Source organism: Muscardinus avellanarius (assembly GCF_963383645.1).
Source record: "Muscardinus avellanarius genome assembly, chromosome: 3".
Lineage (NCBI taxonomy): Eukaryota > Metazoa > Chordata > Mammalia > Rodentia > Gliridae > Muscardinus > Muscardinus avellanarius.
In genome coordinates, this window is record NC_137788.1 from 124,647,918 (window position 1) to 124,675,639 (window position 27,722).

The 27,722-nt window shown below is 38.8% G+C and overlaps 1 protein-coding gene across 5 annotated transcripts in view; it reads left to right on the plus strand.

Moving 5' to 3' along the window:
- Nucleotides 1-20,433, plus strand: part of RNF111 (ring finger protein 111) — a gene marked incomplete at both ends in the record, with an annotated part of 43,108 nt that extends 22,675 nt beyond the window's left edge. Inside the window, 8 exons of one of the 5 annotated variants that reach the window (XM_080693394.1) lie at nt 568-829; nt 6,615-6,963; nt 9,874-10,030; nt 11,580-11,702; nt 13,811-13,903; nt 15,780-15,875; nt 17,320-17,447; nt 20,316-20,433. In XM_080693394.1, the coding sequence (XP_080549520.1) occupies nt 568-829; nt 6,615-6,963; nt 9,874-10,030; nt 11,580-11,702; nt 13,811-13,903; nt 15,780-15,875; nt 17,320-17,447; nt 20,316-20,433 (1,326 nt within the window). The remainder of the gene's footprint in view (nt 1-567; nt 830-6,614; nt 6,964-9,873; nt 10,031-11,579; nt 11,703-13,810; nt 13,904-15,779; nt 15,876-17,319; nt 17,448-20,315) is intronic. The other 4 variants (XM_080693395.1, XM_080693396.1, XM_080693397.1 and 1 more) reach the window with 4 other exon arrangements.
- Between the last annotated feature and the right edge of the window lie 7,289 nt (nt 20,434-27,722).

Below are 27,722 nucleotides of genomic sequence, written 5' to 3' on the forward strand. Positions count from 1 at the left end.
TTTTTTTTAGCTGGGCATGGTGGCGCATGCGTGTAATCCAAGTACTTGGGAGACTGAGACAGGAGGATCACAGGTTTGAAGCCAGCCTCAGAAACTTTGTGAGGCACTCAGTAACTTGGTGAGACCCTGTTTCCAAATAAAAATAATAAAATGGGCTGGGAATGTAGCTTGGAGGTAGAATGCTCTTGGGTTTAATCATCAGCACCACAATAAACAAACAAACAAACAAATAAATAAATAAATAAAGTTTCTAACACGTAGATAATGTAAGAGAAATAGACCTTAAGATAATGTATTGCTCAAACTTTTTATTTTGTGGTGTGATCTTATGCTTGATGTTTTTAAAAATTGACTTTAGATTTTAGGTGAAAACCACTATTTTCACAATCCAAGCTGTACAGTATTTTTTTTCTGTGTTTAATAGGTCCTCACACTAAGCATCACCATTTTCAAATTAATTAATAAATTTTATTTTAATAGATTGCATTAGGAATACTTTTATAATATAACATGAAATAATGTTTTACAAAACTTTAGAAAGATAAAATGTAGTTCCTCTTTATATAGCAGGCCTTGCCAGTAGACCTGAGCAACAGTGGTATCAGAAGTCATGGAAGTGGTGGTTTTCACGGAGCATCTGCATTTGACCCCTGCTGCCCTGTTTCTTCTTCCCGAGCCGCAATCTTTGGCCATCAGGCTGCTGCTGCTGCTGCCCCGAGTCAGCCATTATCAATAGATGGCTATGGATCAAGCATGGTTGCACAGCCCCAGCCCCAGCCCCCTCCACAGCCCTCTCTCTCATCATGTCGACATTATATGCCACCTCCTTGTAAGTATAAATTTATGGGCAAAGAACCTAGAGGCATATAAACAAAGCATTTACATTCATCCATGGGATAACCTTTCATTAATCCTAAGTCACACACTTTACTATTTATTTGGCTAAAGAGTGGGGTATATTTTCCCATATTTATAGCTATAAAATTGAGGTACATTGAGTGGCATTTATATCCTTATAAAAGGAAGTTTTAAGGAAATAGTATTCTTTCATGGTAACTGAAGAAATGTGAAAGTTTAGTAGTATTTCTAGGCACAGTAAAGTACATTTTGTTAAAGAATTCTCAGTTGGTTAACTGAAGCATGAGAGAACACTCCTTGACAGAATCCTTTGTCAATTGGAGAGAGAAAGTTATACTAATTTAGTGCAGACAACTAAAATATAACAAAGTATGGCTTTTAAAAGAAATCAAAGTCAAGCCGGGCATGTTGGTGGATGCTTGTAATTCCAGTGTTTGGGAGGCTGAGACAGGAGGATTGCAGGTTCAAAGCCAGCTTCAGCAACACAGAGGTTCTGAGAAACCTAGGGAGACCCTGTTTCCAAATAAAAAAATAAAATCTGGCTGGGGGTATAGCTTGGAGGTAGAACGCCTTCCCAGTACTGAAAAAAAGGGAAAGAAATCAGTCCATTAGATATCTTAAGAAATGGTAAATACTATTAGGCTATATAACATTTTTACTGCTTTTTTAGATTATAAGCTAATCAAATGGAAGTTTAATAAACATTTTGATAGTCAATACTTTTATTTATGCTAGGAGTAAACAGGAAGTTGCCAAGGAAAATTATCTTTGTATGATTACATGCTAGGAATAATTTTGCTTATTTGTTTTTTGTGGTACTGGGATTAAATGCAGGGTCATTCTACCTCCAAGCTACTTTCTCAGCCCTTTTTAGTTTTTTTGTTTTGAAATAGGTTCTTGCTGAGAGTCTTGTTGCTCGCTGAAGCTGTCCTAAACCTTTGATCCTCCATCTCTCAGTCTCCCAAGTACTGGGATTACAGGCATACACCACCATGCCTGGGTGATAAGTTTCAATTATATATTTTTCTACTTTCTCTTCAGTAATTAAAAAAAATCTGTGTCTAAGAGACAAAGCTGAAATCATCCGGAGTTTTTATGGTGAAATGCGATACATTATTTGCCTTTTAAACAATAGAACTTAAAATGTAAAGTGTAAGTTGGAAAACAGGTTTAGAAACATGGCGTAGATTTTGCAAGAATACATTAAACAATGGGCAAGTTTTGTATATGAGCACGGTTGTGATTTACAGACAGTGTTTTGTATATAAATCTGTAAAAACATTACAGCCGTCTATAATCATTGTTTGAATTCATCATTAATTGAATAGATCCTCTTTTTTAATAAGAACTTAATACGTATGGTTTTCATAATTCTTCCCTTTAAAAATAATATACAGAGGTAGTAGTATATAAACCCATTCCTTCTAATGTACTAATTTAAAGTTTTAGACCTAAACTTGTTTTACTTTTATCATAAGAGCATTTCATCTACATACAAGTTCAAACTTTTGCACTATATTGTAAAATGGAAAGTTGAAAGCCCCTTCTACTCACTAATCCTAGTTTCTCAGAGGCAGCAACTCTTTATTACTTATTATAAAAACTTAGAGAAACTTTACTGTATATAAATGAGTATATATGTCTTGTTTTAAAAAAATGGAGCCAGAGCAAACATATTTTGTTTCTTGTTTTTCAAACAGTATTTCTTGGATGTATTTTTTTTTATTTGTGGTACTGGGGTTCCTGGAAGCCCTTCTACCTCCGGGCTACACTCCCAGACCTATTTTTACATTTTTATATGGAAACAGGGTCTCCTAAGCCAGCGTGCGCGGCTGGCTTCGAACCTGCACGATCCTCCTGTCTCTGCCTCCCAAGCGCGGGGATTACAAGTGTGCGCCACCACACCCGGCTCTTGGATGTATTTTATATTAGCACATAAATATGGAGCCCACTAGTGTTTATCTTTTTTTCCACCCCATCTCCTTTATTGTTATTTGTAATATTTTCATAGTTCATCGTATATTAAATCAGTCCTGTTTGTAGTTGTTTGAGTCTGTAGGATAATTTCCCTAGAAGTGAGTTTACTGTACCACAAAAATCAACTTTCAAATAAATACTGTTAAATTTCTCTCCAAGGGGTTGCACCTGTTTATACTCCTCATTGGGGGTCTGTGAATGAGAATGAAGGTAGGAAATTTGAATTGTATTACCTTCTGTTAGAGAGTTTGACTAATAACCCTGAAAAGTGGAGTATGTTTATACGTGCAGATACATATGCTTCACCCCATACTTCCATTTTTAAACTTTTCTAATACGCTTTAATTTACAGGCGAAACATGCTGTTTTAACACCCCTTTTAAACTGGGTGTTGAACTGGGATGATAGAATGGGGCAGTAATGCTCTGGCTCTATAATTAGATAGGTCTGAGCTGACCTCAGCTCTGATTAGCTCAGTGGCGTTGGCAAGGTATTTAATCTTTTTGTTCTCAGTTTCTTCATCTTGGTAAAACAGAGATAATTCTGATTGGCTCTAACTTGTGAAAACTTTGACCCAAGTGAATAGTTTTCTATCTTATAAGTACATTTAAGTGCACACCTGGAGTAGTACATAGGAAATTGTGTCCTTGCTTTTGAAAAATGTATGGTGGCCTTGCGTGGTGGCGCATGCTTGTAATCCCAGTACTTGGGGGGGGCTGAGATAGGTGGATCACAGGTTCGTGGCCACCCTCAGCTACTTAGTGAGACCCTCTGCAACTTAGACCCTGCTTCAAAATAAAGAATAAAATAAATAGAGCCGGGAGTGTAGCTCGGAAGTAGAATGCCTTTGGGTTCCATCCCCAGTTGGCAAAAATAAAAGTATATGGTATTGATGAAGTAATAATAATAATACAACTATAATTGGAATGCTGTTTAAAAATTTTATTATCTTATTGAGGTGTAATGATAGATATATAAACAAGGCTACTTAGTAATCATTAAGTGATTGGTGTACATTGTAAAGTATAAGGTTTTGGTGTGTATGATGTTAGAACACATTAATATTAACATTGTTAAGTGATATGAACTTTTAGGAAACAGAAGCAAAAACAATTTTTAAAATGTTCTATAATTGTTAACTTTATATTTACACATTTTTTAAACTGGCAAGAACACACATAAAATTAAAAAGGAAGCATGGTCAGTGGGAACACAGAACATGCCACTTCTGTAATGGTTTTAACAATCTGTTTTGATGAACAGTGAGTTAAATGTTGGTTGAAGAGTTAAATAAATATATTCATTCTCAAACAAAGCTTCAAGATTTTGTAATATTTGTGAATATTCTGTATTATTTAATGATTATAGAGTTAGAAAACTTAGGAATAATACTGAAAACAATGCTGTGAATTTGAGGAAGGATAGTTAATGAGAAACATGGTGATTTCTGTTTTTATGATCATACCTACTAAGCTTTGTGCTTTCTTGAAAAGTAAAGCAAGCCGGGTGTGGTGGCGCACGCTTGTAATCCCAGCACTTGGGAGGCTGAGACAGGAGGATTGTAGAGGTTCAAAGCCAGCCTCAGCTACTTAGTGAGGCTCTCAGCAACTTAGTGAGACCCTGTTTCAAAATAAAACAAAATAGGTCAGAGTATAGTCCGGAGGTAGAGCCTCCTGGGTTCCATCCCCAGGACCACAAAAACAAACAAAGAAACAAAAATTAAAGCATTGATTTGGAAACATAACTGCTAAAACATTGGTTTAAAAATTAGTCTTACAACTTAAGTTTCGCTTAGTGAAAGTTTCCTTTAAACACATGCTTCCTTTTAAGATAGAAGGAATGCTGCTGTTGAATGAAACAAAAGCATTAAAAATGGAAATAATTATTCTCTAATGATACTAGAGAATGGCCATGGCTCCATACCACAGTACCAAGAATATTTCCCAATAAAATGAAATTCGGACTGAGATCCAAGCAGGAAACACATTGTTTCCATGGCTAGTAGATGCAGGTCTCTAAGAGTAAGAGAGATAAGTGTTCCTCACAGAGATCTTTCAGCAGCTACTTTGAAAGGTACAGATTTGGAATGAGAAATGCAAGGAACCATTTTATTTAAGGACTTTTCTTCCAGGGAAGTTTTCTGGCTAATAGGTAGCACAGGAAAAATCACATGGGTCAGGGAGAGAGAGGCACACCAATAAAAGTATTTTTGCAGTTATGCCCAGGAACTTGGCCAGTTCCTTTCTTCTGTATAGCTTGCTATAACCAATAAGTCATAGAGGAAGGTAAGATTTCTCTTTTATAAAATTACAGTTGATGTAGTTATTTTGTTTGTGGGCTTTTTGGTTTCTTTATTTTGTTTGCAAGTGCTAGGGATTGAACCCAGGGCCTTGTGCATGCTAGGCAAGTGCTTTACCACTGAACTATATCACTAGGCTACAGTTTGACTACAGAAAAACCAAAAACTTTGAAAAGTTTTGAAAGAAAGCCAATTTGAAAAACAAGTTTAAACCCTTTTCTGACATAGCTTCCAAAAGTAAAAGAATACTCATAAATCAACAAGAAAAAGGTGAATGACACTATAGATTCTTCTAAATCTGAGAGGTGGTGAATACAAAAATTTTTCTTTTGGTTTGCATTTATTTAAAGAGTTTATGGTAGAGCCGAGTGTGGTGACACACCCCTGTAATCCTAGGACTTGGGAGGCTGAGACGGTAGGATCATAGGTTTGAGGACAGCCTCAGCAAGTAATGAGACTACCATCAACCCCATAAGACCCTGTTTCAAAAAATAAAAATAAAATAGAACTGGGCATGTAGCTCAGAAGTAGGAAGCATCTGGGTTCAATTCCCAGTACCAAAAAAAGACGAAGGAAAAAAAAACCCCAAAATTTATAGTAGAATGAAGATAACATATTATTGTACACAGATTTTGAAAATATTATAGCGACCTTTGGAAGGGGTATTTTGTCAACAAGTTTCTGAATTACAGGAATTCTTTTAAATCTCACCGGAATTTGTGCTCCAAATATGATCTGTGAGCACATGTGTGTATATACATGTATGTATAGGAAAGAGAGTAAACACAAGAGGAATGGTAAACACAGATGTTTAGCACATGTGGATACTTCCAGTTTTTATCAATGGGTTCTTTTTCAAAAAGTTTTGGTACATTTCCATGATATAATGGCTAAGCCGGGCGTGGTGGCGCACGCTTGTAATCCCTGCACTTGAGAGGCTGAGACAGGAGGATCGCGCAGGTTAGAAGCCAGCCTCGCTGGCTTAAGAGACCCTGTTTCTAAATAAAAAATATAAAATAGGTCTGGGAGTGTAGCCTGGAGGTAGAAGGCCCCTGGGTTCCATCCCCAGTACCACCAAAAAATAAAAAATAAAAATTAATGGCTAGGTCCTATGGCACACATTTGTGAGCCCAGCAACTTGGGAGGCTGAGGCAGGAGGACCATGTGTTCAAGGCCAGCCTGGGCAACTTAGTGAGACTGCCTCAAAAATAAAAGGACTAGGGGTGTTACTCAGTGGTAGAGCCCTTGCTTAGCACATGCAAGGCCCAGGGTTCAATTCCTAGTACCACCTCCCAAAGGAAGAATTTATATTGACAGATTATTAAGAAAAGAAAACAGATTGTTTGAGCAGACTCAGGCACTGATAAAGTAGTCATGAGAATTAACCATGTGCTGATGTGTTTATGCTAATGTGCTTATAAAGTAGCACTGCATGCTCAGCTGCATGGTGTCTAGGTAACATCCCTGAATTTTTTTGCAGATGCTTCTTTGACTCGACCACTTCACCATCAAGCTTCCGCTTGCCCTCACTCCCATGGAAACCCCCCTCCTCAGACTCAGCCTCCGCCGCCAGTGGATTATGTGATCCCTCATCCTGTCCACGCCTTCCATTCTCAAATATCTTCACACGCGCCATCTCATCCTGTGGCCCCCCCGCCCCCAGCTCACTTAGCCAGCACAGCGGCCCCCATCCCTCAGCACCTTCCTGCTGCGCACCAGCCCATTCCTCACCATGTTCCAGCCACGGCGCCTCCAGCACAGAGGCTGCATCCACATGAAGTGATGCAGAGGATGGAAGTTCAGAGGAGGAGGATGATGCAGCATCCAACGTACGTATTACGCTTAAAGAAGAAAATCATATTCGCCTTTCCTTCTATTTCCATTGCTCTTTAAAACTATGTTTCTTTTTTGTTGTTGTTGTTCTGGGAATTGCATCCAGGGGCAAATACCTCTGTGTTACATACCCAGCCTCTTTTATGTTTTGTTTTAGAATGGTTTCCTTAGGTTACTAAAGGTCTTTCTACATTGCTGAGGTTTGTCTTGAACCTGAGATCCTCTTGTCTCAGCCTCCCAAGTACTGGGATTACAAGTGTGCACTGTCATGCCTGGCTAACCTGTAAAATATTTTGATACAATGTAACTATACTAAATCCTCGGTCCCCTAGGAAATCAATTTCTTTTTTTTTCTATTTCTGGGGGCCAAATCAAGGGCCTTGCAAATGCATACAAGTGTATTATCATTGAACTGTATATTCCTGGCCCAGAATTAATTTTTTTCCCAAGAGTAATCTTTCTCTGCCTTATCCTGAATTTAAATTATTGACAAACTGAGTTTATATGAGATTATTTAATGAAATCATGCCATTTTCAGCATTTGATTCATGGTGATTTCTTTAAGCAAACCAATCTTTGTTTCTGCTATATCCTGTGGTAAAGACTGATGTTCAAATTTATTTGGAGGAGCAAGATCTACAGATATCAGAGTTGTAATTTGATTTATTATATATTAGTTAAAAGACGGAAAATATTAATAGCATTTTAAAAAATTATTTTGAAAAGTCTTCATTTATAAATCAGAATATTATGCCAATGCTTGTAATCTCAGTATTTGGGAGGCTGAGACAGGAGGATCACAAGTTTGTGGCCAGCCACAGCAACTTGTGAGGCCCTCTGCAACTTAATGAGACCTGTTTCAAAATAAAGAATAAAACTAGGGTTGAAGATGTAGCTCAGAGGTAGAATGCTCTGCGTTCAATCCCCAGTACCACCACAAAAAAATAAAAAAAATAAAAATTTATACTTTATAAATCTCACAAAAAGACTTAAGTGAACTTTTTTGAGAATTCAAGCTCTGATCTAATTCACAGCAGCAGACTCTGTTGATCTAATTCTTCCTGCCTATTTTTTGTAAATGAAGTTTTCTTGAATAACGGCCACATTTGTTCATTTACATCTTGTCTGTGGCTGTTTCGCATGATGAAGGCTAAGCTGAGTAGTAGCAACACAGACCATATGGCCAGTAGAACTAGAAAACTTTATTATTTGACTGTTACATAGACATGTTTACAGAACTTTTAAAATTAATGGCCTAGAGCCGGGTGTGGTGGCGCACGCTTGTAATCCCCGCGCTTGGAAGGCTGAGACAGGAGGATCGCGCAGGTTCGAAGCCAGCCTCAGCTACTTACTTAGTGAGGCTCTCAGCAACTTAGTGAGACCCTGTTTCCAAATAAAATATAAGATAGGTCTGGGGTATATAGCCCGGATGTAGAAAGCCTCTGGGTACCACCCCCGGTACCACACACACAAAAAAATTAATGGTCTAGTATTTATGTGAATTCCTCTCTTAAAGAATTTAAGTTGTTATCCAGAACACATTCTAATATAATCCTGTTATATAGAAAGTTGTTAACAGTCATATTTTCCGGTATCTAGAAAATTGGTTTCATTATGAATAAACATGCAAAATTCACAAGTGTATAAAAAATAATTAGAATATAAAAATGAATCCCTGAGACTAAGCTTTTTATGTGTCTTTTGTTTAGAATTGTATGACATTTTTAATGTCATACATATGATATTACATATGATCTTTTTGAATTGACAGGGATAGAAAATGAATAAACTGTGATGCAATAAAGAGTGTGAACTATAAACAAATACCAGTTTTTTAGATGCATTAACAATATGTACCACATGTGTTTTGAAAAAATATACATGACTAAAACATTCTCTTTTAACCATTAAAATGGTTGAATGTTTTTATAACAGTGAAGCAAAATAAAATTTTTATTTTTTGCCTTATGTTTATATAAAATAATCTTTTTGTGCATTCACCATTTGCTGGGATTTTTTTTTTTTTTTTTTTTTTTTTCTGGTGGTCCTGGGGTTCCTGGAAACCCTTCTACCTCTGGGCTACACTCCAGACCCATTTTAATGTTTTTATTTGGAAACAGGGCCTCAAGCCAGCAAGGCTGGCTTCGAACCTCCTGTCTTCGCCTCTCAAGCGCGGGGATTACAAGCGTGCACCACCACACCCGGCTTTGCTGGTATAATTTTAAAAAGTTCTTTCATTCATTTTCCAGTATTTTCCTAATTAAAATCCTGCTATAAAAAAGGTTAACGGAATAATGTTAAAACCTTTTCTGCCACGCTTGTAATCCCAATACTTGGGAGGGTGAGACAGGAGAATTGTGTTTTGTGGCCAACCTTAGCTACCTTGTGAGGCCCTTTGCAACTCAGTGAGATTCTGTTTCAAGATAGAGTAGCCAGGCGTGGTGGAGCATACTCTTAATCCCAGCATTCTGGAGGCTGAGACAGGAGGATTATGGTTCGAGGACAGCCTCAGCTACTTAGTGAGGTCCATTGCAACTCAGACCCTGTTTGAAAATAAAGAATAAAAAATTGGGCTGGGAGTGTAGCTCAGCGGTAGAATGCCCCTGGGTTCCATCCCCAGTTTTGGGAAAAAAAAAAAAATTACCTTTTTCCTGGGGTGATAGAAGTTTTGTGATAAATGAGCAGTTAGAATTTGTGGAGGTGATTATGGATTTTTGATTTATGATATTTGAATTAGAAAATTTATAATGAGGGATTAAAATTTTTAGAGTAGATTATGGTTTATTATTTTACATTACATGTTTATGCTTTATTACAATAAATTAATTTTATAGTCGATCTGTAAATGTTCATAATACTAGAATTTTTCTACATTAAGAAATAACCAATTATTCAATTATTTCCAGTGGTCTTTTTGTGTTCTGTGTTTCCAGGCGGGCACATGAGCGCCCCCCACCCCATCCACATAGGATGCATCCAAACTATGGTCACGGGCACCATATTCATGTGCCTCAGACCATGTCGTCACACCCGCGTCAGGCTCCAGAGCGGTCTGCCTGGTCAGTATCTTGGTTATTTCAAAGCTGTGTGCGTGTTCACCTTTGTAGATGAATGCCCTATAGAAGCGTAGTATTTTCGGTTGACCTAAGAATTATGTATATTTATGGGGTATAATATGATGTTTAAGTATATGTATGCATTGTGGAATGGTCAAATCAGGCTAATTAGCATATCTATTGCCTCAAATATTTATCATTTTTTTGTGGTGAGAATATTTAAAATCCTCCCTTTTTCAGGTATAGTCACAGTGCTCACACTAGATAGTCCTATCTGACTGTTCCCGTTGACCAAGCTCTTTTTCCTTGTCCTCCTCCTGCTAGCTTGATAACCAGTATTCTACTCTCTACTTGCGTGTTTGACCTTTTTTAGATCCCACGTATAAATGACAGGTGTCTCTGTTTTTCATGAGTGTCTGCCATCGAAGTTAACTCCCTAATTTAACTCTTTCCACTTTCTTTACCACCACTGTCCCCAGGGTTGCTGTAGCACTCCAACTTCTACCACTGATGAGGGAAATTCAGCCTATATTTTCCTAGGCTTGTGGGGTTTTCTAGAGAAGTGGAAGTAGATTTGTATTAAGTTGTTTTTCCGAATCCACTGTGTAGGCAGTCACTGAGAGCTTGATCTGTAGTGACTTTTGAGGCAGAACATAAAATTAGAATACATAAATGAAGATTTAGCATACGCCAGTTTTACTCTTTCTAAATTTTTCTTTACCCTTGCTTTATAAGGTATAGAAGAGTTTGCTATTCTAATTATCCTTGATGTCAACAACCCAGAGATGATTTCAACAAACAAAAGCCCAGGAGCATCTGTAACATTCAGATAAACCAACAAAGTAAACTATTTTGTATGCTCCTCAAATAGAATCTTTGAGCTTAGAAGGAACCTTAGGAGCTGTGCATTGTAGTTCCTTCCTGTGTAAGATGTGAAATTCAAGTACATTTGCTTTGCTCCTCATGGTCGCAATATTGGTTTTTTTTAACTTTCATTTCTGAAATGAATTTTAAATTATAAGTAAAAATATTTCAGCTAAATTATCTTTTTCTTAGCGTTGTAAGTTAAGAAACTTTAGATTACTTTTTTAGTTTTTTGGTACTAGGGACTGAACCCAGGGGCATTCTTCCTCTGAGCTACACTTCCAGCCAGATTTTACTTTTTATTTTTTGATAGGTCTGTACTACAGCGTTCAGCTTAAATTATTTTTTAAATTGTAAGTGCGCTCCCCCATTTCTTTTTTTTTTTTTCTTTTCTTTTCTTTTCTTTTTTTTTTTTTTTTTTTGGTACTGGGGGTGGAACCCAGAGGCTTTCTACCTCTGGGCTATACTCCCAGACCTATTTTCTATTTTATTTGGAAACAGGGTCTCACTAAGTTGCTGAGAGTCTCACTAAGTAGCCGAGGCTGGCTTCGGACCTGTGTGATCCTCCTGTCTCAGCCGCCGGAGCGCGGGGATTACAAGCGTGTGCCACCACGCCCGGCTTGCGCTCCCCCATTTCTGTTGATTACGTAAGGCGTGCTGTGAGCTGACTGTTCTCCCCCTTTGCCAGGGAGCTGGGAATTGAAGCTGGAGTGACTGCGGCTACCTACACGCCCGGCGCACTGCACCCTCACTTGGCCCATTACCACGCACCTCCTCGACTGCATCACTTACAGCTCGGAGCTCTTCCTTTAATGGTAAAAGGGCGATTTTTAAAGTTCTGATATGTTCTCCTTCCAAATGTGATATTTCTTTTCTACGTTATTTAAAATATTTTAATACATTGTTATAAATTTAATAGATCTTGAACATAATTTTCTCATTGGGTAGAAATTGTGTTGTAAAAGTTTTATATTAAAAAATATGTATTACAGCCAGGCGTGGTGGTGCATGCTTGTAATCCCAGCATTTGGGAGGCTGAGACCAGAGGATTGCGGTTCATGGACAGCCTCAGCTACTTTAGCCATAAAAGATAATGGATCTGTTCTGATCTATTCATAATTTATTTTTAATCTACAGAAGGACTGTATTCTCTCCTTCTGATTTGGACTGCATCACATGAATGCTAAAAACAACTTTTAACAAATACTAAATTTAATAAGTTTAATCAGTATTTGTTATGTTTGCTACTTATAATGTATACTAGCTATAGACGTGGTACAGAAAAGGGAGTAGTTTTGTCTTGAGGGTGGAGGAACTGCAGAGATTTCAGAAAAGCTTCATTATACATGTGATTGCTAAGCAGGGTTTGGACTTTGCCTGATGCTGCTGCAGAGGTCGCAGCATGTAGAAAGCTATTAAAACAACGTATGCATTAGGAACTCCAAGTAGGTTGATATTTCTAGATCTCAGGTAAGACTGAGGCGGCAGTAAGAAATAAAGCTGTGGGCTGAGGGTATAACTCAGTGTTGGAGGGCATGTCTAGCGTATCTCAGGCCCTAGGTTGCATCACTAGCAGAAGGAAGAAAGGAAGCCAGGTGTGGTGGCGCACGCTTGTAATCCCAGCATTCAGGAAGCAGAAACCAGAGGGTCACGGTTCGTGGACAGCGTCAGCTACTTAGACCCTGTTTTGAAACTAAAAAGGCTAAAAAATAGGGCAGGGGATATAGCTCAGAGGTAGAATCCCCTGGGTTCCATCCCCAGTACTGCAAGTACTACTACTACTACTAATAATAATAATGGTTAGCCGGGCGTGGTGGCGCATGCTTGTAATCCCCATGCTTGGGAGGCAGAGACAGGAGGTTCGAAGCCAGCCACGCGCACTGGCTTAGGAGACCCTGTTTCCAAATAAAAATGTAAAAATAGGTCTGAGAGTGTAGCCCGCAGGTAGAAGGGCTTCCAGGAACCCCAGTACCACCAAAAATAAATAAATAAATAAATAAAATAATAATGGTTACAGTTGGGGCACTTTTTTTTTTTTTTTTTTTTTTTTGCGGGTCTCGGATGGAACCCAGGGGCATTTGACCTCCGAGCTACACCCCCTGCCCTATATTTTATTCTTTATTTTGAAACCGGGTCTCACTAAGTTGCACAGGGCCTAAGTAGCTGAGGCTGTCCACAAGCCGTGATCCTCAGGTCTCAGCCTCCCAAATGCTGGGATTACAAGTATGTGCCACCTTGCGCGGCTTGGGGCACTTCTCTTTGGTAGTAGGGATCAAACTCAGGGCCTCTTGTATGCTAGGTAAGTGCTTTCCTAGTGAGCTACAACCGCAGCCCTCTTTTTGAAATAGGGTTTTGCTGGGTTGCTGAGAGTCTCCCTACGTTGCTGAGGCAGTCCTCGAACCTTCAATCTTCCTGTCTCAGCCTGCCAAGTACTTGGATTACAGGTGTGTGCCCCCACACCCAGCTAAACAGCTATTTTTAAAAATATTTCTTCTGACTATAAATTGTTAGCTTATAGTCAGAACTGAGTTGGGGGAAGTGTGCTGGGGATCAAAGTCAGTGGCATTCTACCTCCAAATTGCATCCCCAGCCCTTTCTTAAATTTTTGTTGTTTTCGAATGGTCTTACTAGGTTGCTGATAGTCTCACTGAGTTGCTGAAGCTGATCTCGAACCTGAAGTCCTCTTGTCTCAATCGCCCAAGTCCTGAGATTACAGGTGTGTACTACCACACCTGGCTAAGAGAATATATTTTTAAAGGAACCTAGCTCTGTTACAGAATGCTCCATTAGAGTTATGTATACTTACTGAAGTTGAATTTTATGAAGTGAATGGATAGCTCTGAGTGTCTTGAATTATTCAGTATTAACAGTAAGACATATTTCTATTCTTAATTGATTTAGCCTATCTTGTGTATTAAAATAGGTTCCCGACATGGCAGGCTATCCTCACATCCGTTACATTTCATCAGGATTGGATGGAACATCATTCAGAGGTCCTTTCAGGGGCAATTTTGAGGTACGTAATAAAATAAAATGAAGATATTTTCCGTAGTATCATTACTGCAGAGAGTATATTAGTAATAATAATAGTTGTATAGAACTGCTGGAATGGCTGGAAATCAGAAAGCAGTAAAATGTTGGGTTTTCTGATATTGTTTCTGGGGGTAACAAAAAGATTTACAAGCAGTGTTAATCTTGGGGTCAAAAGTTACCCAAGAAATAAAAGAAAGTTACCCAAGTGTTTAAAAAAATAGTTGATGAAAACATTTAATATAAAAGAATGTAGCTGGGCGTGGTGGCGCATGCTTATAATCCGAGCATTTGGGAGGGAGGCTGAGACAGGAAGATCGCTGTTCGTGGCGAGCCTCAGCTACTTAGTGAGGCCCTCTACAAATCAGTGAGACCTTGTTTCAAAATAAGTAATAAAAAATTGGGCAGAGGATATAGTTCAGGGGTAGAATGCCCCTGGATTCCATCCTCAGTACCACAAAAAAAGAAAAAAGGTGTAAAATGTATTAAATCAATACAAATCACAGATAAAGAACTATATCATTCACTGTGGGGGCGACTTTAATACTTTTTAATGAAATTAATTTTTAGAGAAACATCCTGAAAAAAGGAAATTTAAATAGTTTACTTTGTGGCTGTCTTAATTTTCAGGAAAAACAAATCATTTGAATATTATTTAAATTTCTGTTGTGTTTCTTCATGTCATTTTGGGAATTGCATTGATGTAATTTAAATTATTTTCGTTTGAGCCGGGCACAGTGGCACATGCCGATAACCCCAGTTCTTGGGAGGCTCAGCTAGGGGGACTGCAGGCTCACCACCAGTTTCAGCAACCTAGCAAGACCCTGTTTCAGAATAAGAAATAAAATAAGGCTGTTAGTGTGGTTCGGAGGTAGAATGCTGGGGGGTTCAGTTCCCAGTATCATAAAGAAAAGAAATGCTGGGCATGGTGGCGCATGCTTGTAATCCCTGTGCTTGGGAGGCTGAGACCGGAGGATCGCACAAGTTGGAAGCCAGCCTCAGCTACTTAGTGAGGCTCTCAGCAACTTAGTGAGACCCTGTTTCCAAATAAAATATAAAATGGGTCTGGGAGTATAGCCAGGAAGTAGAAAGACCCTGGGTTCACTCCCCCTCCCCCCCACAACAAAAAACTATTGTCTTTGAGCAGGGCATGGTGCACACGCTTGAGGATTGTGGTTCACAGACAGCCTCAGCTACTTAGTGAGGCCCTCTGCAACTTAGTGAGACCATGTTTTAAAATAAAGAATAAAAAATAGGGCTAGGGGGTGTAGCTCAGAGGTCAAATGCCTCTGGGTTCCATCCCCAGACCTGCAAAAAAACCACAAAAACTATTGTCATTTGATTTGCTGTACATTTGTACAGACTTACATAGTACTTTTTTTTTTTTTTTTTTTTTTTTTTTTTTTTGGTAGTACTGGGGTTCCTGGAAGCCCTTCTACCTACGGGCTACACTCCCAGACCTATTTTTACATTTTCATTTGGAAACAGGGTCTCTTAAGCCAGTGCGCGCGGCTGGCTTCGAACCTGCGCGATCCTCCTGTCTCAGCCTCCCAAGCGCGGGGATTACAAGCGTGCGCCACCACGCCCGGCATATATAGTACTTTATGATAATATTAGTGTTCTAGTTTATAAGGACACTTTTGTGATAACATCTCACAACTTGGGTGAGAAAAAATTTATAAACAACCATGCCTTATTATACATAAATTATATAATCATTTATTTGTCACATAATTTTTTTTCAACAGTGGAGTTATATTGCAGACTTGTAAGTATGGAGGTTTATTGACTTTGCAAGGTCGACAGTACCATTCGAGGAACAATCATCCTGACTTTTAATTCTAGTTATTCTTCATTTTTAGGAGCTTATTCATTTGGAAGAAAGATTAGGAAATGTCAATCGTGGAGCATCCCAGGGGACAATTGAAAGATGTACATATCCACATAAATACAAAAAGGTAAGCATTTATTTTGTGAAACTTGTAGAATATTGGTGAATCTCATAAAATTTAATATTATAGACCTTGTTTGAATTTGCAGAGTCTAGCAGCTAACATTTAATATTAAAGCCATATATACACATAGTGAAGAATAATTCAAAACTATAAAACACATATTCAAAAATTTATTTTTGTCTTCCTTCCCAGAAATGAAATCATAGTTAAATATTTCTTAGGAATAGTTTGTGCATTTGATTCCCTTCTCTTTCCTTCCTTCTTTCCTTTCCTCCTCCTTCCCTCCCTGTTTTCCTCCCTCCCTCAGCAGCACTGAGGGTTGAACCCAGGGGCACCATTCAATGAGACATCTCTAGCCCTTTGTAAATTTTTTTGTGTGGTACTGGGGATTGAACCCAGGGGCATTCTACCTCTGAGCCACACTCCCAGCCCCCTCCCCCTTTTTGAAATTTTTCTAGGTTTCACTATGTTGATGAAAGTCTTACTGCTTGCTGACTTGCTGAGGATGTTCTTGAACCTACAGTTCTCCTGTCTCAGCTTCCTAAGTACTGGGATTACAGGTGTCCACTACCATGCCCAGCTTCTAGCCCTTATTTTAATTTTTTCTCTTGAGAATATCTTGCCACGTTGCTGAGGCTAGCCTCCAGCTCGGCTCTCTTCCTGACTGACTCAGAAATTGCTGGGATTTCAGGCATTGACTAGCCTAGTCTTCTTTTCTTCCACTTTTAAATAAAAGGAATAGAAAGGCGATAATATACAGTTTTACACATTTCATTTTATATCAGCATTCACAGGTACCTGATACTCTTTAATACCCTACACAGAATATCATCATATGGTAGTACTATGATTGTTTTCAACTAAGCCATTTATTTTGATGGACGCTTAATCTTTATTTCTTAGACCCTACCCACCAGCCTTTGTCTAGTATAATTTCTGGAAATTACATAGTAAATGTGTTAAGTTTATCCAATAAAACAATGCTTTATGCTATTCAGAGAGTATATTTAAGATTGAAAATTACTTTTTTTGTATTTTTTATATTTTGCAAGAATATTAATGAAGTATTGGCCTGCAATTTAGGTCTTTTCAGATGTCTAAGCTACATACTATAGTTACCATTAATGTATATGAATGTTATGTATTTTTTAGTAAAATTTCTTTGGTATGCTCATGATAGTACTGAAATGGCATTTATATATGCTGATTTATCCTCATTTTGGATTAGAAGTAATAGATTTCAGACTCTGTTAAATTTGCTTTTGCTTTTGATGCTGATTATTAGAGTGTCTTAAGAGAATCATAACTGATAGTCATTTAATTCATCTATTCATGACAGTTTTACCTGGTAAATAAGTTGTATGTGAATATGTGGTATTGTTTTGTTTGTTTTTAAATAAATGCAGACTTTACTCAGTTGTTCAATAATGTCATCTCTGCTAATAAGGTAACAACTGATTGGTTCTCACAGAGGAAACTGCACTGCAAACAAGATGGGGAAGAAGGGACTGAGGAAGACACAGAGGAAAAATGTACTATCTGTTTGTCTGTTTTAGAGGAAGGTGAAGATGTGAGGTAACTAGAGATTAAGTATCAAAAATCCATTGTCAAAACTGTACAAGGAATTTTATTTGAAAGAAACTAAAAAAATGATCAGTCCAGGCATACCCCATCCCAGCTTCTGACTGGCTTCTTATAGCGAGTGAAAGAATAAAAAGATTGTCTCTAATATTACCAACAAAGACATAGGTGTGGGAAACACACTTCCTGTTTTAGGGAGGCATCAGAGATTGGCCAGGCAACTTTTGTGGTCAAAATTATCTTCTATAAATCTTGCAGAAATTAGAATTCACAAGGCTTTGGAGAACTAGGTGTTTATATTTTCTCCGTAGGGTAAAGAAGGTTCAAGATTAGCTCTATGCAGTTTGTTTTATAGCATCTTTTTTAAGTTGACATATTTCCTAAGATTTCTTCTCAACTCATGGGACTATACTCTTCATATGTTTTTATGATTTAGAAAATAATATCAAGCTAACCCAGTATTTACTTTTAGGCATTTTTTTGGTATCATCTCTGAAGTAACTTTTTTTTTAACCTGTGATGTAATGTCATGTCATGTGAATCTGGTTCTATAAAATATAACAGAACTATGGTGGCGATATTGTTGCCCTACTTTATAAGGACACCTTTACCGTACCTCTTCAAATTGGCTGAATGAGAAAGAAAAATACTGTCTACCATACCTTATAATATATATTATATATGTATGTATATTTGTTTTGTTTTGGTGGTACCGGGGGTTGGACCCAGCGGCATTCTACCCCCAAGCTATTCCCCCAGCCCTATTTTTTATTTCTTACTTTGAAATGGGGTCTTACTAAGTCACTGAGGCTGGCTGCAAACCTGTGATCCTCCTGTCTCAGCCTCCTGAGTACTGTTAATACAAGTGTGCACCACCATGTCCAGGCATAATTTGGTTTTTAAACACTATTTTCAGTGAAGGTTTGTACATAAGCCAGTATTGATAATACTGTTCAATGAGTAATTGGATCACTTTTTAATTTATCGTACTTATAAAATAATAGGAAATGCAAAGGTGTATAGTAACTCTTAACAGTAGGTAGAAGTAGAAATGAACCCTTGACTCAATAACTTTTATCCTACTTTTAGGCTTACTGTTGCCCAATCTCACTTGGAAACCATCTCAGTTTCTAGCAAATAACTTGGTAGTATGATGTTCCAAAGCGAACATCTCCTTTTTACCTATCTATAAAACAGTTGGCATAGTATTAAGTGGATATAACAATTATCTCATGAGAGCAAAATTATTGACCTTTAATCAGTCGTGTACTTACATATAATGTATAAAGACCCTCTAGGTAGAAAATATTCCATATTAAAAATTCTTAGCCAGCGTGGTAATGCATGCCTTTAATGCCAGTACTTGGGAGAGTGGGACAGGAAGATTGTAGGTTTGAAGCCAGCATCAGCAACTTAATGAGGCCCTTAGCAACTTATCGAGACCCTGTTTCAAAATAAAAAATAGCGATAGGGGTGTTGCCCAGAGGCAGAAGGCCCCTGATTTCCATCCCTTTTACCACCAGGAAAAAATATATAAAAGACAATTCCTTAATTAGGAGAACATGACTATATTTATTACATAAATTCTAATATTTTTGAGAGGGGATTAAATGAGATTGTATATATTTGTACTGGGGATTGGACGTTGGATATCCTACCACTGAGCTACAGCTATACCCCCCAGCCCTTTTGTATTTTTTTATTTTAAAACAGGGTCTCAAGTAGGTTTTTGATGGTTTAAACAACCTCAGCTAAATTCCTGAAGCTGGCCTCAAAACTGCAATCCTCCTGTCTAATCCTAAATACTGAGATTAGAGATATTTTAAAAGTCCTTACAAATACGGTGTTGGTGATATTTCAAATATATACATTTGCAATCTTATCTAATAGGGCGTATACTGCTATCTCCAGTGCATTGGTGGCTCAGGTGACAAAACTGCATTAATTGCCATTATAATTCTTACTTTCACAATTCCTGTATTTGAGCCACGTGTGGTGTGGTATGCATGCTGGTAATTCCAGCATTTGGGAGGCTGAGACAGGATCGCAGGTTCGATGCCAGCCTCAGCTACTTAGTGAGGCCCTCAGCAACTTAGTGAGACCCTGTTTCAAAATAAAGAATAAAATACAGGGTTGAGGTTGTATCTCAGAGGTAGAGAGCCCCTGGGTTCAATTCCCAGTACTACGCACACAAAATTCTTGAGATTTTATATAATTCATCAGCCATGCATTTTATTACTCAGAGTGCTAATTTAATGTAGATGTAACTCTTCTTAGGTTATTTTTTGCATAAGAGAAAGATACCTAGCCGGTGGTGGCGCACACTTGTAATCCCAGTGTTTGGGAGGCTGAGACAGGTTCAATTGCACAGGTTCAAAGCCAGCCTCAGCTACTTAGTGAGACTTTCAGCAACTTTGTGAGACCCTCTTTCCAAATAAAATATAAAATAGATCTGGGAGTATAGCCCAGAGGTAGAAAGCCTCTGGGTTTCACCCCCAGTACCACCCAAAAAAAAAAAAAAAAAAAAAAGATCTAGTAACTTCAGAACCCTACTGAATTGCTGGGTATGGTGGTGCACGCTTGTATTCCCAGCATTAGGGAGGCTGAGACAGGAGGATTGCAGTTGGAAGACAGCTTCAGCTACTTAGTGAGGCCCTTTGCAACTCAGTGAGACCTGTTTAAAAATAAAGAATAAAAAATAGGGCTGGGAGTGTAGCTCAGAGGTAGAATGCCCCTGAGCTCCATTCCCAGTATCACACACACAAAAGAACTTCTATTGAATTATTGCATTTATAATTTGTTTAAAAATAGATGTCACATGCATTTATCGTAACACTATCTTGTTTTCTTTGCCAACAATAGGCGCCTTCCGTGTATGCACCTTTTCCACCAAGTGTGTGTTGACCAGTGGCTGATCACCAATAAGAAGTGCCCCATATGCAGAGTGGACATTGAGGCCCAGCTGCCAAGTGAAAGTTGACACCGCGTTTCAGAACTCTTGCCCTTCCTCCCATCCCCACCCTTCCTGGTACTGCAGTCAACCAAAGATGGCATGACTCGCCTGCGCAGATGTGGAAGCCTTGAACAGAGAGTGCTGGCTCTGCTACATGGTACAACTAATGCTAGACCTACAATTTATGTATACAGTTGATTTTGATGTATTTATAAAAGCTTTTTTTTCTAGATTTGACAATTTTCCTGTATCATTTTACTGTATTTTTGCATGGTTTCTTGTATTGCATTTCTTTGCACATATTATGGGCTTGTGACCCTAAACTTGCAGGCAAGATTAGCTGCTTTAGTAAGTAGAATTTTGTGGTCTTTTTGTTTTTTACATAGTACCAATCCTTGAGAATTATGATTTTTTTTTTATCCATTACTAACCTTTAATTTAATCAATCATGTGCTTTAGTTTGGTGTATAAAGATCCTCTAGGAAATGATAATATTGTGTATTAAGACATTCCTTAATTAGGACAAAATGGCTGCTGTATATTAACAATATGGAGTTCTGAGTTAAATACCATCCTTAATACTGGGAACAGACTACAACCCATATTCAATCAGATGCAGGTGGTATTTACATCACCAGAGTGATCAATATAAATTTTCTTGGTGTATCCTTTTCCTTCCAGCACAGTGCAGATAGAGTTGAATATTGATACCATCATACATTTAGACTGCTGTTCTGATTGTATTTATCTTTTTCTACATCATTTAGAACTTTATTTCCCTGATTGAGTTTTGCTGCTGTGAAACAGCTTTGATGAACACTAAATATTAATTTCAATTAGCTTGATTGTACATACTTGCAGATTTAACAATATTTTAGGGAAATTGAGAAAAGACATGTAGAATTTTGTTCAGTCTTCTGCTAAGCACGAATAGTTAAGATATCTGCTTATATTAATTTTGTAAAGACATTTCATTCAAGATTTAGAATTTCACTCATTGGCAGGTATCTATGCATTCGTAGAACTTCTAAAGGTCCCAGGATCACTTCTAAGGGATTTTTATTAGTTTAAAGATAAATAAAGTCAGCCGAATCTACATGTCTCTTGTTTTATTTCTCTCTAAACTTGAAAACAATAAATCTGCAGATACTGTGAGGCACAAATTATACTGTCAACCTACTGTTGCTATGGTTATAGACTCCCACTTCATACATTACCAAGAGTCGATCACTGATTTAAAGATTTTAATTTCTATAGTTAAGATTTACTGCATAATATAGAGTATAAAGTTAACATACTAACATTTCTCCTTTGGAGGAAGTTTTAATCCACTTCAGGATGCATATTATCAAGATACTTTCATATACAGGATAGCCTAATTTTATTTAAATATGCTTAATATGCCCCAGATTGCAAATGCATCCAGTCAGTAATATCACTGTCTATATGTGGAAGACATGTTCCCATGGATCCTATGTGAAGATGTCAATAAGCTTGCATTAAGCCACCTGCTTTGTAAGTGGATTGATTAATAAATAACTTATATTTCTATTGTCTTTGTGTTTCATGATTAGTTTTTATGATATTTTAAGCATCTTGGGATCTAAAACTAGTGACTTCACTCACTGATACTTGTATCATTTGTTGTATTATCCTTTTTATATTGCTAGTTGTTCCACTGTAGTAATTGTAAATAGCAGCATGCTTCAACATAGTATGTGTGCAGATGGAGGGTGGATTATGGTTAAGAAATTGGGGTGTAATGTTTTCTAAACATACACTTGGTGGCTAAGCTGCAGTTGTAGATGTGAGGGAGAGAGTGAGCCATGGCTGCTTTCTTACGGGAGAACAGAGCAGGCAGCCTGTGTTCTGTCCTCCTCCAAGTACCCTGTCATAGATGTGACCCGCCACTGGGAAGCCCTGGGTCATGCCAAGATACTGAAGACACAGAAATAGGATGTGGAGGGAATTCTGTACTTTACAGTCCTCTTAATAGTCCCCCAAACACAAGAAGACACGTACAGATTTCTCTATATTTTTAAATATTACATGAAGTGTAGATCATAACTACCTGTTGACCTCTTTTATAATTGCTACTGATTTTTTAAATGTAGGTAAAGCATATAGTTATTTAATTTATCTAGTGGAAGTCCTTGTGGCGTACATTATAATCACCAGTGTAGGAACCTGTTCCATCACTGCCTCTAACTGCAGAAGACTGATTAGTAGTGAAGCACGTGAGGAAGAAAGCGACTTTGAACATACTCACCTCAGTGCTGCTTGGATGTTTCCTCTATCTTGCCACATCTTCTGCCAAAATAAACATTTCAGTGATAACCATCGAAATTCTTTAAAAGTAAAATAGAATCTTCTGTCGGCAAATCTTTGTTTTTATTATTGTTGATTTGCAAGTGATAAACTGGTATTTGAAATGTTTTTCTTACTTTGGTGATTTTAATTCTAGCTGTTAACACACTTTAGCATTTGAACCTTTATAACAACTGACATAGAGAAAACTAGTTGTTTTAAAAATTGTTACTTATAACTACTAGCTTAAGCACTGAAATTAAAATATAAGCGTTCATGGACATTTCATTATTTTGTGAGTGGGAAAGTTTAAATTTGTAATCCTTCTAATTTCTAGTCTCTAAAACCTCTGAAAATGGTGTAAATTTTTGTCTGTTGAAAACTTTACATGTCATAATATTGGATATGACAAGGTTGAGATATCTTAGTCATAGATTTATAATTTTTTGAATTAAGAATTAGATTCAAAATGATTATTACTATAGATTGAACTCAGGGGCATTCTACGTGTGAGCTATACTGGCAGCCCTTTTTTACTTTTTTTTTATTTTGAAACAGTCTCATCATGTTTCTAAGGCTGGTGTTGAAACTGGGGTTCTCCTATCTTAGCCTCCCAAGTACTGGTGTTACAGGCATACGCAAACATACCCAGAAAAGGAAATATTTCTTACTAGGAAGAATAAATGCTAGCAATTAAATTTTGGCATTGTCTCCTACTTGGCGGGGCGGGGGGCGCAGTCAGTGGGTCAGACTTGAGACAGGATTTGAAACCATTTGCCTTTGCTGCCCAGAAATAACTTCTTTTTTTAGGCTCATCCCAGGGACATTCTATCTTTGTGCTCCACCCTCCTTTATTATTTTATTTATTTGATGGTACTGGGGTTCCTGGAAGCCCTTCTGCCTCCGGGCTACACTCCCAAACCTATTTTATACTTTTTTATGTTTGGAAACAGGGTCTCTTAAGCCAGCGCGGCTGGCTTCGAACCTCTGCAATCCTCTTGTCTCTGCCTCCCAAGTGCGGGGATTACAAGTGTGCACCACCACGCCTGGCCCCCTTTATTATTTTGAAACAGGTTCTCACTAGGTTGTTTGAGAATATCACTAAATTGGTAAGGGTGGCCTTTTCTTTTTTCTTTTTTTTTTTTTTTTTTTTTGCGGTACTGGGGATAAAACCTAGGGGCATTCAACTTCCGAGCTACACCTCTTGCCCTATTTTTTATTCTTTATTTTTAAACTGGGTCTCACTGAGTTGCAGAGGGCCTCACTAAGTAGCCGAGACTGTCTGTGAACCATGATCATGCGGTCTCTTCCTCCCGAATGCTGGATTACAAACATGTGCCACCACACCCAGCTTTTAAGGCTGCTCTTGAACCAGCCTCTCAAATACTGGAATTACAGGTAAGTACCACCATACCTAACTATGAAATTACATTTTTTTATGGAGAAGTTAACATTTAGAATTTCTCATCCTTTTAACTTTTCTCCATACTAAACTCTTAGGCAGGGACCTGCTAACATTGGGGCTTACTTCATTCATTCATTCATTCACCCATTTTATTTTGTGGTGCCGGGGACTGAACCTAGGGGCATTCTACCTCCAAGCTACACTCCTAGCCCAGAAATTTTTTATTTGGAAATAGGGTGTCACTAAGTTGCCGAGAGTGTTGCTAAATTGTTGAGGCTGTCTTTGAACCCGAGATCCTCCTGTCTCAGCTTCCCAAGTACTGGGATTATAGTTGTGCACAACCATGCCCAGCTATGTTAGGGCTTAAATACATATTATTAAGCTGCCTATGTTACACTTTAGCTGCTTCTAGGCTTATTCTTAGGCTGACAGCCATCACCGAGAGGATGTGGAAGGCTTGGGTTTCTAGGAGGACCTTTTGTTTAGCCAAAACTTAACATTGCCTGTCTGAATCCTCTAACATAACTACAGAATGGATTTCACAAAAATTTTTATTGTGGGTTCTGCTGTATCAACTTTGTTCTAGCTAGAATGACTTAGTATGTGGGGGAGGTGGGAACCTCTGCAACTGTATAAAATTCTACAGATTGTTGTTGTATTGTGCTCTGGAAAGCAAGAGTTTGGCTTCTGCTGTTGGCTGCATAGCTGGGAGAAGAATTCAATGTACGGTTCCAGCTACCAATTCAGGGGCGACCCAAGGCCTGTCCTCGGGTCCTTCACATGTCTGGGATTCCTCCATGATATGAGACATTTTAATCTCACATCCTAGGATTCTGTTCTTTAGATTTTCAAGAGCCTTTGTGTAAGAAAGCTGTTTGACAAAAGAATTGGAAGAGATGTGGTAAGTCTATCCATTGAGTCCTAAGTGGTCTTTTTTTTTTTTTTTTTTTTTTTTTGGTGGTACTGGGGTTTCTGGAAGCCCTTCTACCTCTGGGCTACACTCCCAGACCCATTTTATACTTTTTATTTGGAAACAGGGTCTCTTAAGCGTGTGCCACCATGCCGGGCCTAAGTGGTCTTTTAAAAAGAAAAAAAAGATCTTTTATTGAGCTGCAATTGAGACTTCTAAACTATTAGTATTTGCTCAAAGAATAAGTGATTATGGGCCGGGCGTGGTGGCGAACGCTTGTAATCCCCGCGCTTGGGAGGCGGAGACAGGAGGATCGCGCAGGTTCGAAGCCAGCCGTGCTGGCGTAAGAGACCCTGTTTCAAAAATATAAAATAGGTCTGGGAGTGTAGCCCGGAGGTAGAAGGGCTTCCAGGAACCCCAGTACCACCAAAAAAAAAAAAAAAAAGTGATTATGCCGCAGCTGGAGCCACATATTCCCCAACGTTTTATTACCTATTGCTGTGAAATGGTTACTTATTGCTTTGTAACTCCAGCTTGGTTCCTTACACACCAACCATCACAGTGTCTGTGAACCAGGCCCTCGGGAGCAGCTCAGTGTGGCATTCGTAGCTCAGTCTCCCATGAGATTATGGTCAAGAAGCTCCTTGGGGCAGCAGTCAGCTGAGGGCTCCCGAGGCCAGCTTGCTCACAGGCTTCTCTACAGCTGCTTTTCAGAGCTCCCCTTCACACCAGAGTGAGCGATCCCAGAAAGAGCAGCAGGCGGATGCCCCAAGCATTCTGTGGACCTAGTCTCAAGTTCTCCTGACACTTGCCCCATCTGTTAGAAGGGCAGTCTGAACTAAACCTGTACTTGAGCAGCTCAGTTATCTCCTACCATCTGATGGAAGGTATAGCCGAGGCTTCGTGTAAACATTTTAAATATAATAACTTTCTGAACTCTTATGTCAAGACTCTGGTTCAGACATCAAGTCTTAATGTGGGCAAAATTTTTATTATGCTGGCTTCAGGAGTTCCCAAGCCTCTCAACTGCATGATTCCGTATCAGATGGACATGATTTCTTGCACCTCAGAAGACAGATGCCAGAATACCTGGAAATGGCAAAGGCGCTCATTTTTCCCCAGGCAAAAAACCTACTAGGATAGCATTACTGAAAATTTTGAGTTTACAAATAGCTATAAATCCCAACTACTGTGCTATGTTTCGTTTCTAAATTGTGACTCTATGGGAAACCAGGAAGTTAACAAGATCCTTCCAACAAACAAAAGCCTTATTTGGTGCAGGGGTTACTAATGCCCAAGATAAGTGTTTCTGTTACCTATTTTATAACAAACCACCACAAAATTCAGTGACTTAAAAAACACTTTTATTTACTCATTGATAACGTAATTTCGTCAGGGCTAGGCAAGCATAGCTAATGTCTCACTGTGGTGTAACTGGTGTTCCTCATGTGGCTGTGCTGTTGGGATGGCTGGAACAGCTGATCATTTACTGGGTAAATACTCTTTTTTGCCGAGCGTGGTGGCGCATGCTCGTGAGCTTGGGAGGCGGAGACAGGAGGATCATGCAGGTTCGAAGCCAGCCTCGAACCTGCTTAAGAGACCCTGTTTTGAAATAAAAATATAAAAATAGGTCTGGGAGTGTAGCCCGGAGGTGGAAGGGTTTCCAAGAACTCCAGTTACCCCCCCCCCACCAAAATTTTTTTTTGTGTGTGGACCTAGGATGAAACTCAGGGGCAGTTTACCTCTAAGCCACACCCACAGCCCTATTTTTTATTCATTATTTTGATAGAGTCTCACGGAGTTGCAGAGGGCTTCACTAAGTAGTAGCTGAGGCTGTTTTTGAACTGCAATCCTCTTGTCTCAGCCTCCCAAATGCTGCGATTACAAGTGTGCGCCACCACACCCGGCTATAAAGATTCTTTGAACGCATCTCTCCAGCAACTAGATCTCTTCACAAGATGGTGGCTCAGGACTTTGAGGGAGAAAGCAGAAAACACCAGACCTCCTAAGACAATATGCCTGGAACTGGGGGCAGCATTACTTGTTATTCTGTTGGTCAAAACACGTAACAAAGCTATGCCAGGTTTAAGGAGTGAGGAAATAGAAAAGATCTGTTCTTAAAAGTTGCAGTAGCCAGGCATGGTGGTGCACACGTGTAATCCCAGTACTTGGAAGACTGAGACAGGAGGATTGCAGGTTCAAGGCCAGCCTCAGCTACTTAGGTCATCTGAAATTTGGTAAGGCCCTGTTTTAAAGTAAAGAATAATGCGTGGTGGCGCATGCTTGTAATCCCCGCACTTGGGAGGCGGAGACAGGAGGATGGCACAGGTTCGAAGCCAGCCTTAAGCGACCTTGTTTAAAAAAAAAAAAAGCCAGGCGTGGTGGCTCATGCTTGTAATCTCAGCATTCGGGAGGCTGAAACCAGCGGACAGCCTCAGCTACCTAGTGAGGCCCTCTGCAACTCAGTGAGACCCGGTTTCAAAATAAAGAATAAAAAATAGGGCAGGAGGTGTAGCTCGGAGGTCAAATGTTTCTGGGTTCCACCCCCAGACCCGCCAAAAAAAAAAAAAAAAAAAAAAAAAAAAAAAAGGTCTGGGAGTGTAGCCTGGAGGTAGAAGGGCTTCCAGGAACCCCAGTACCACCAATAAAATAAAAGAATAAGGGCCAGGCATGATGGCACATGTTTGTAATCCC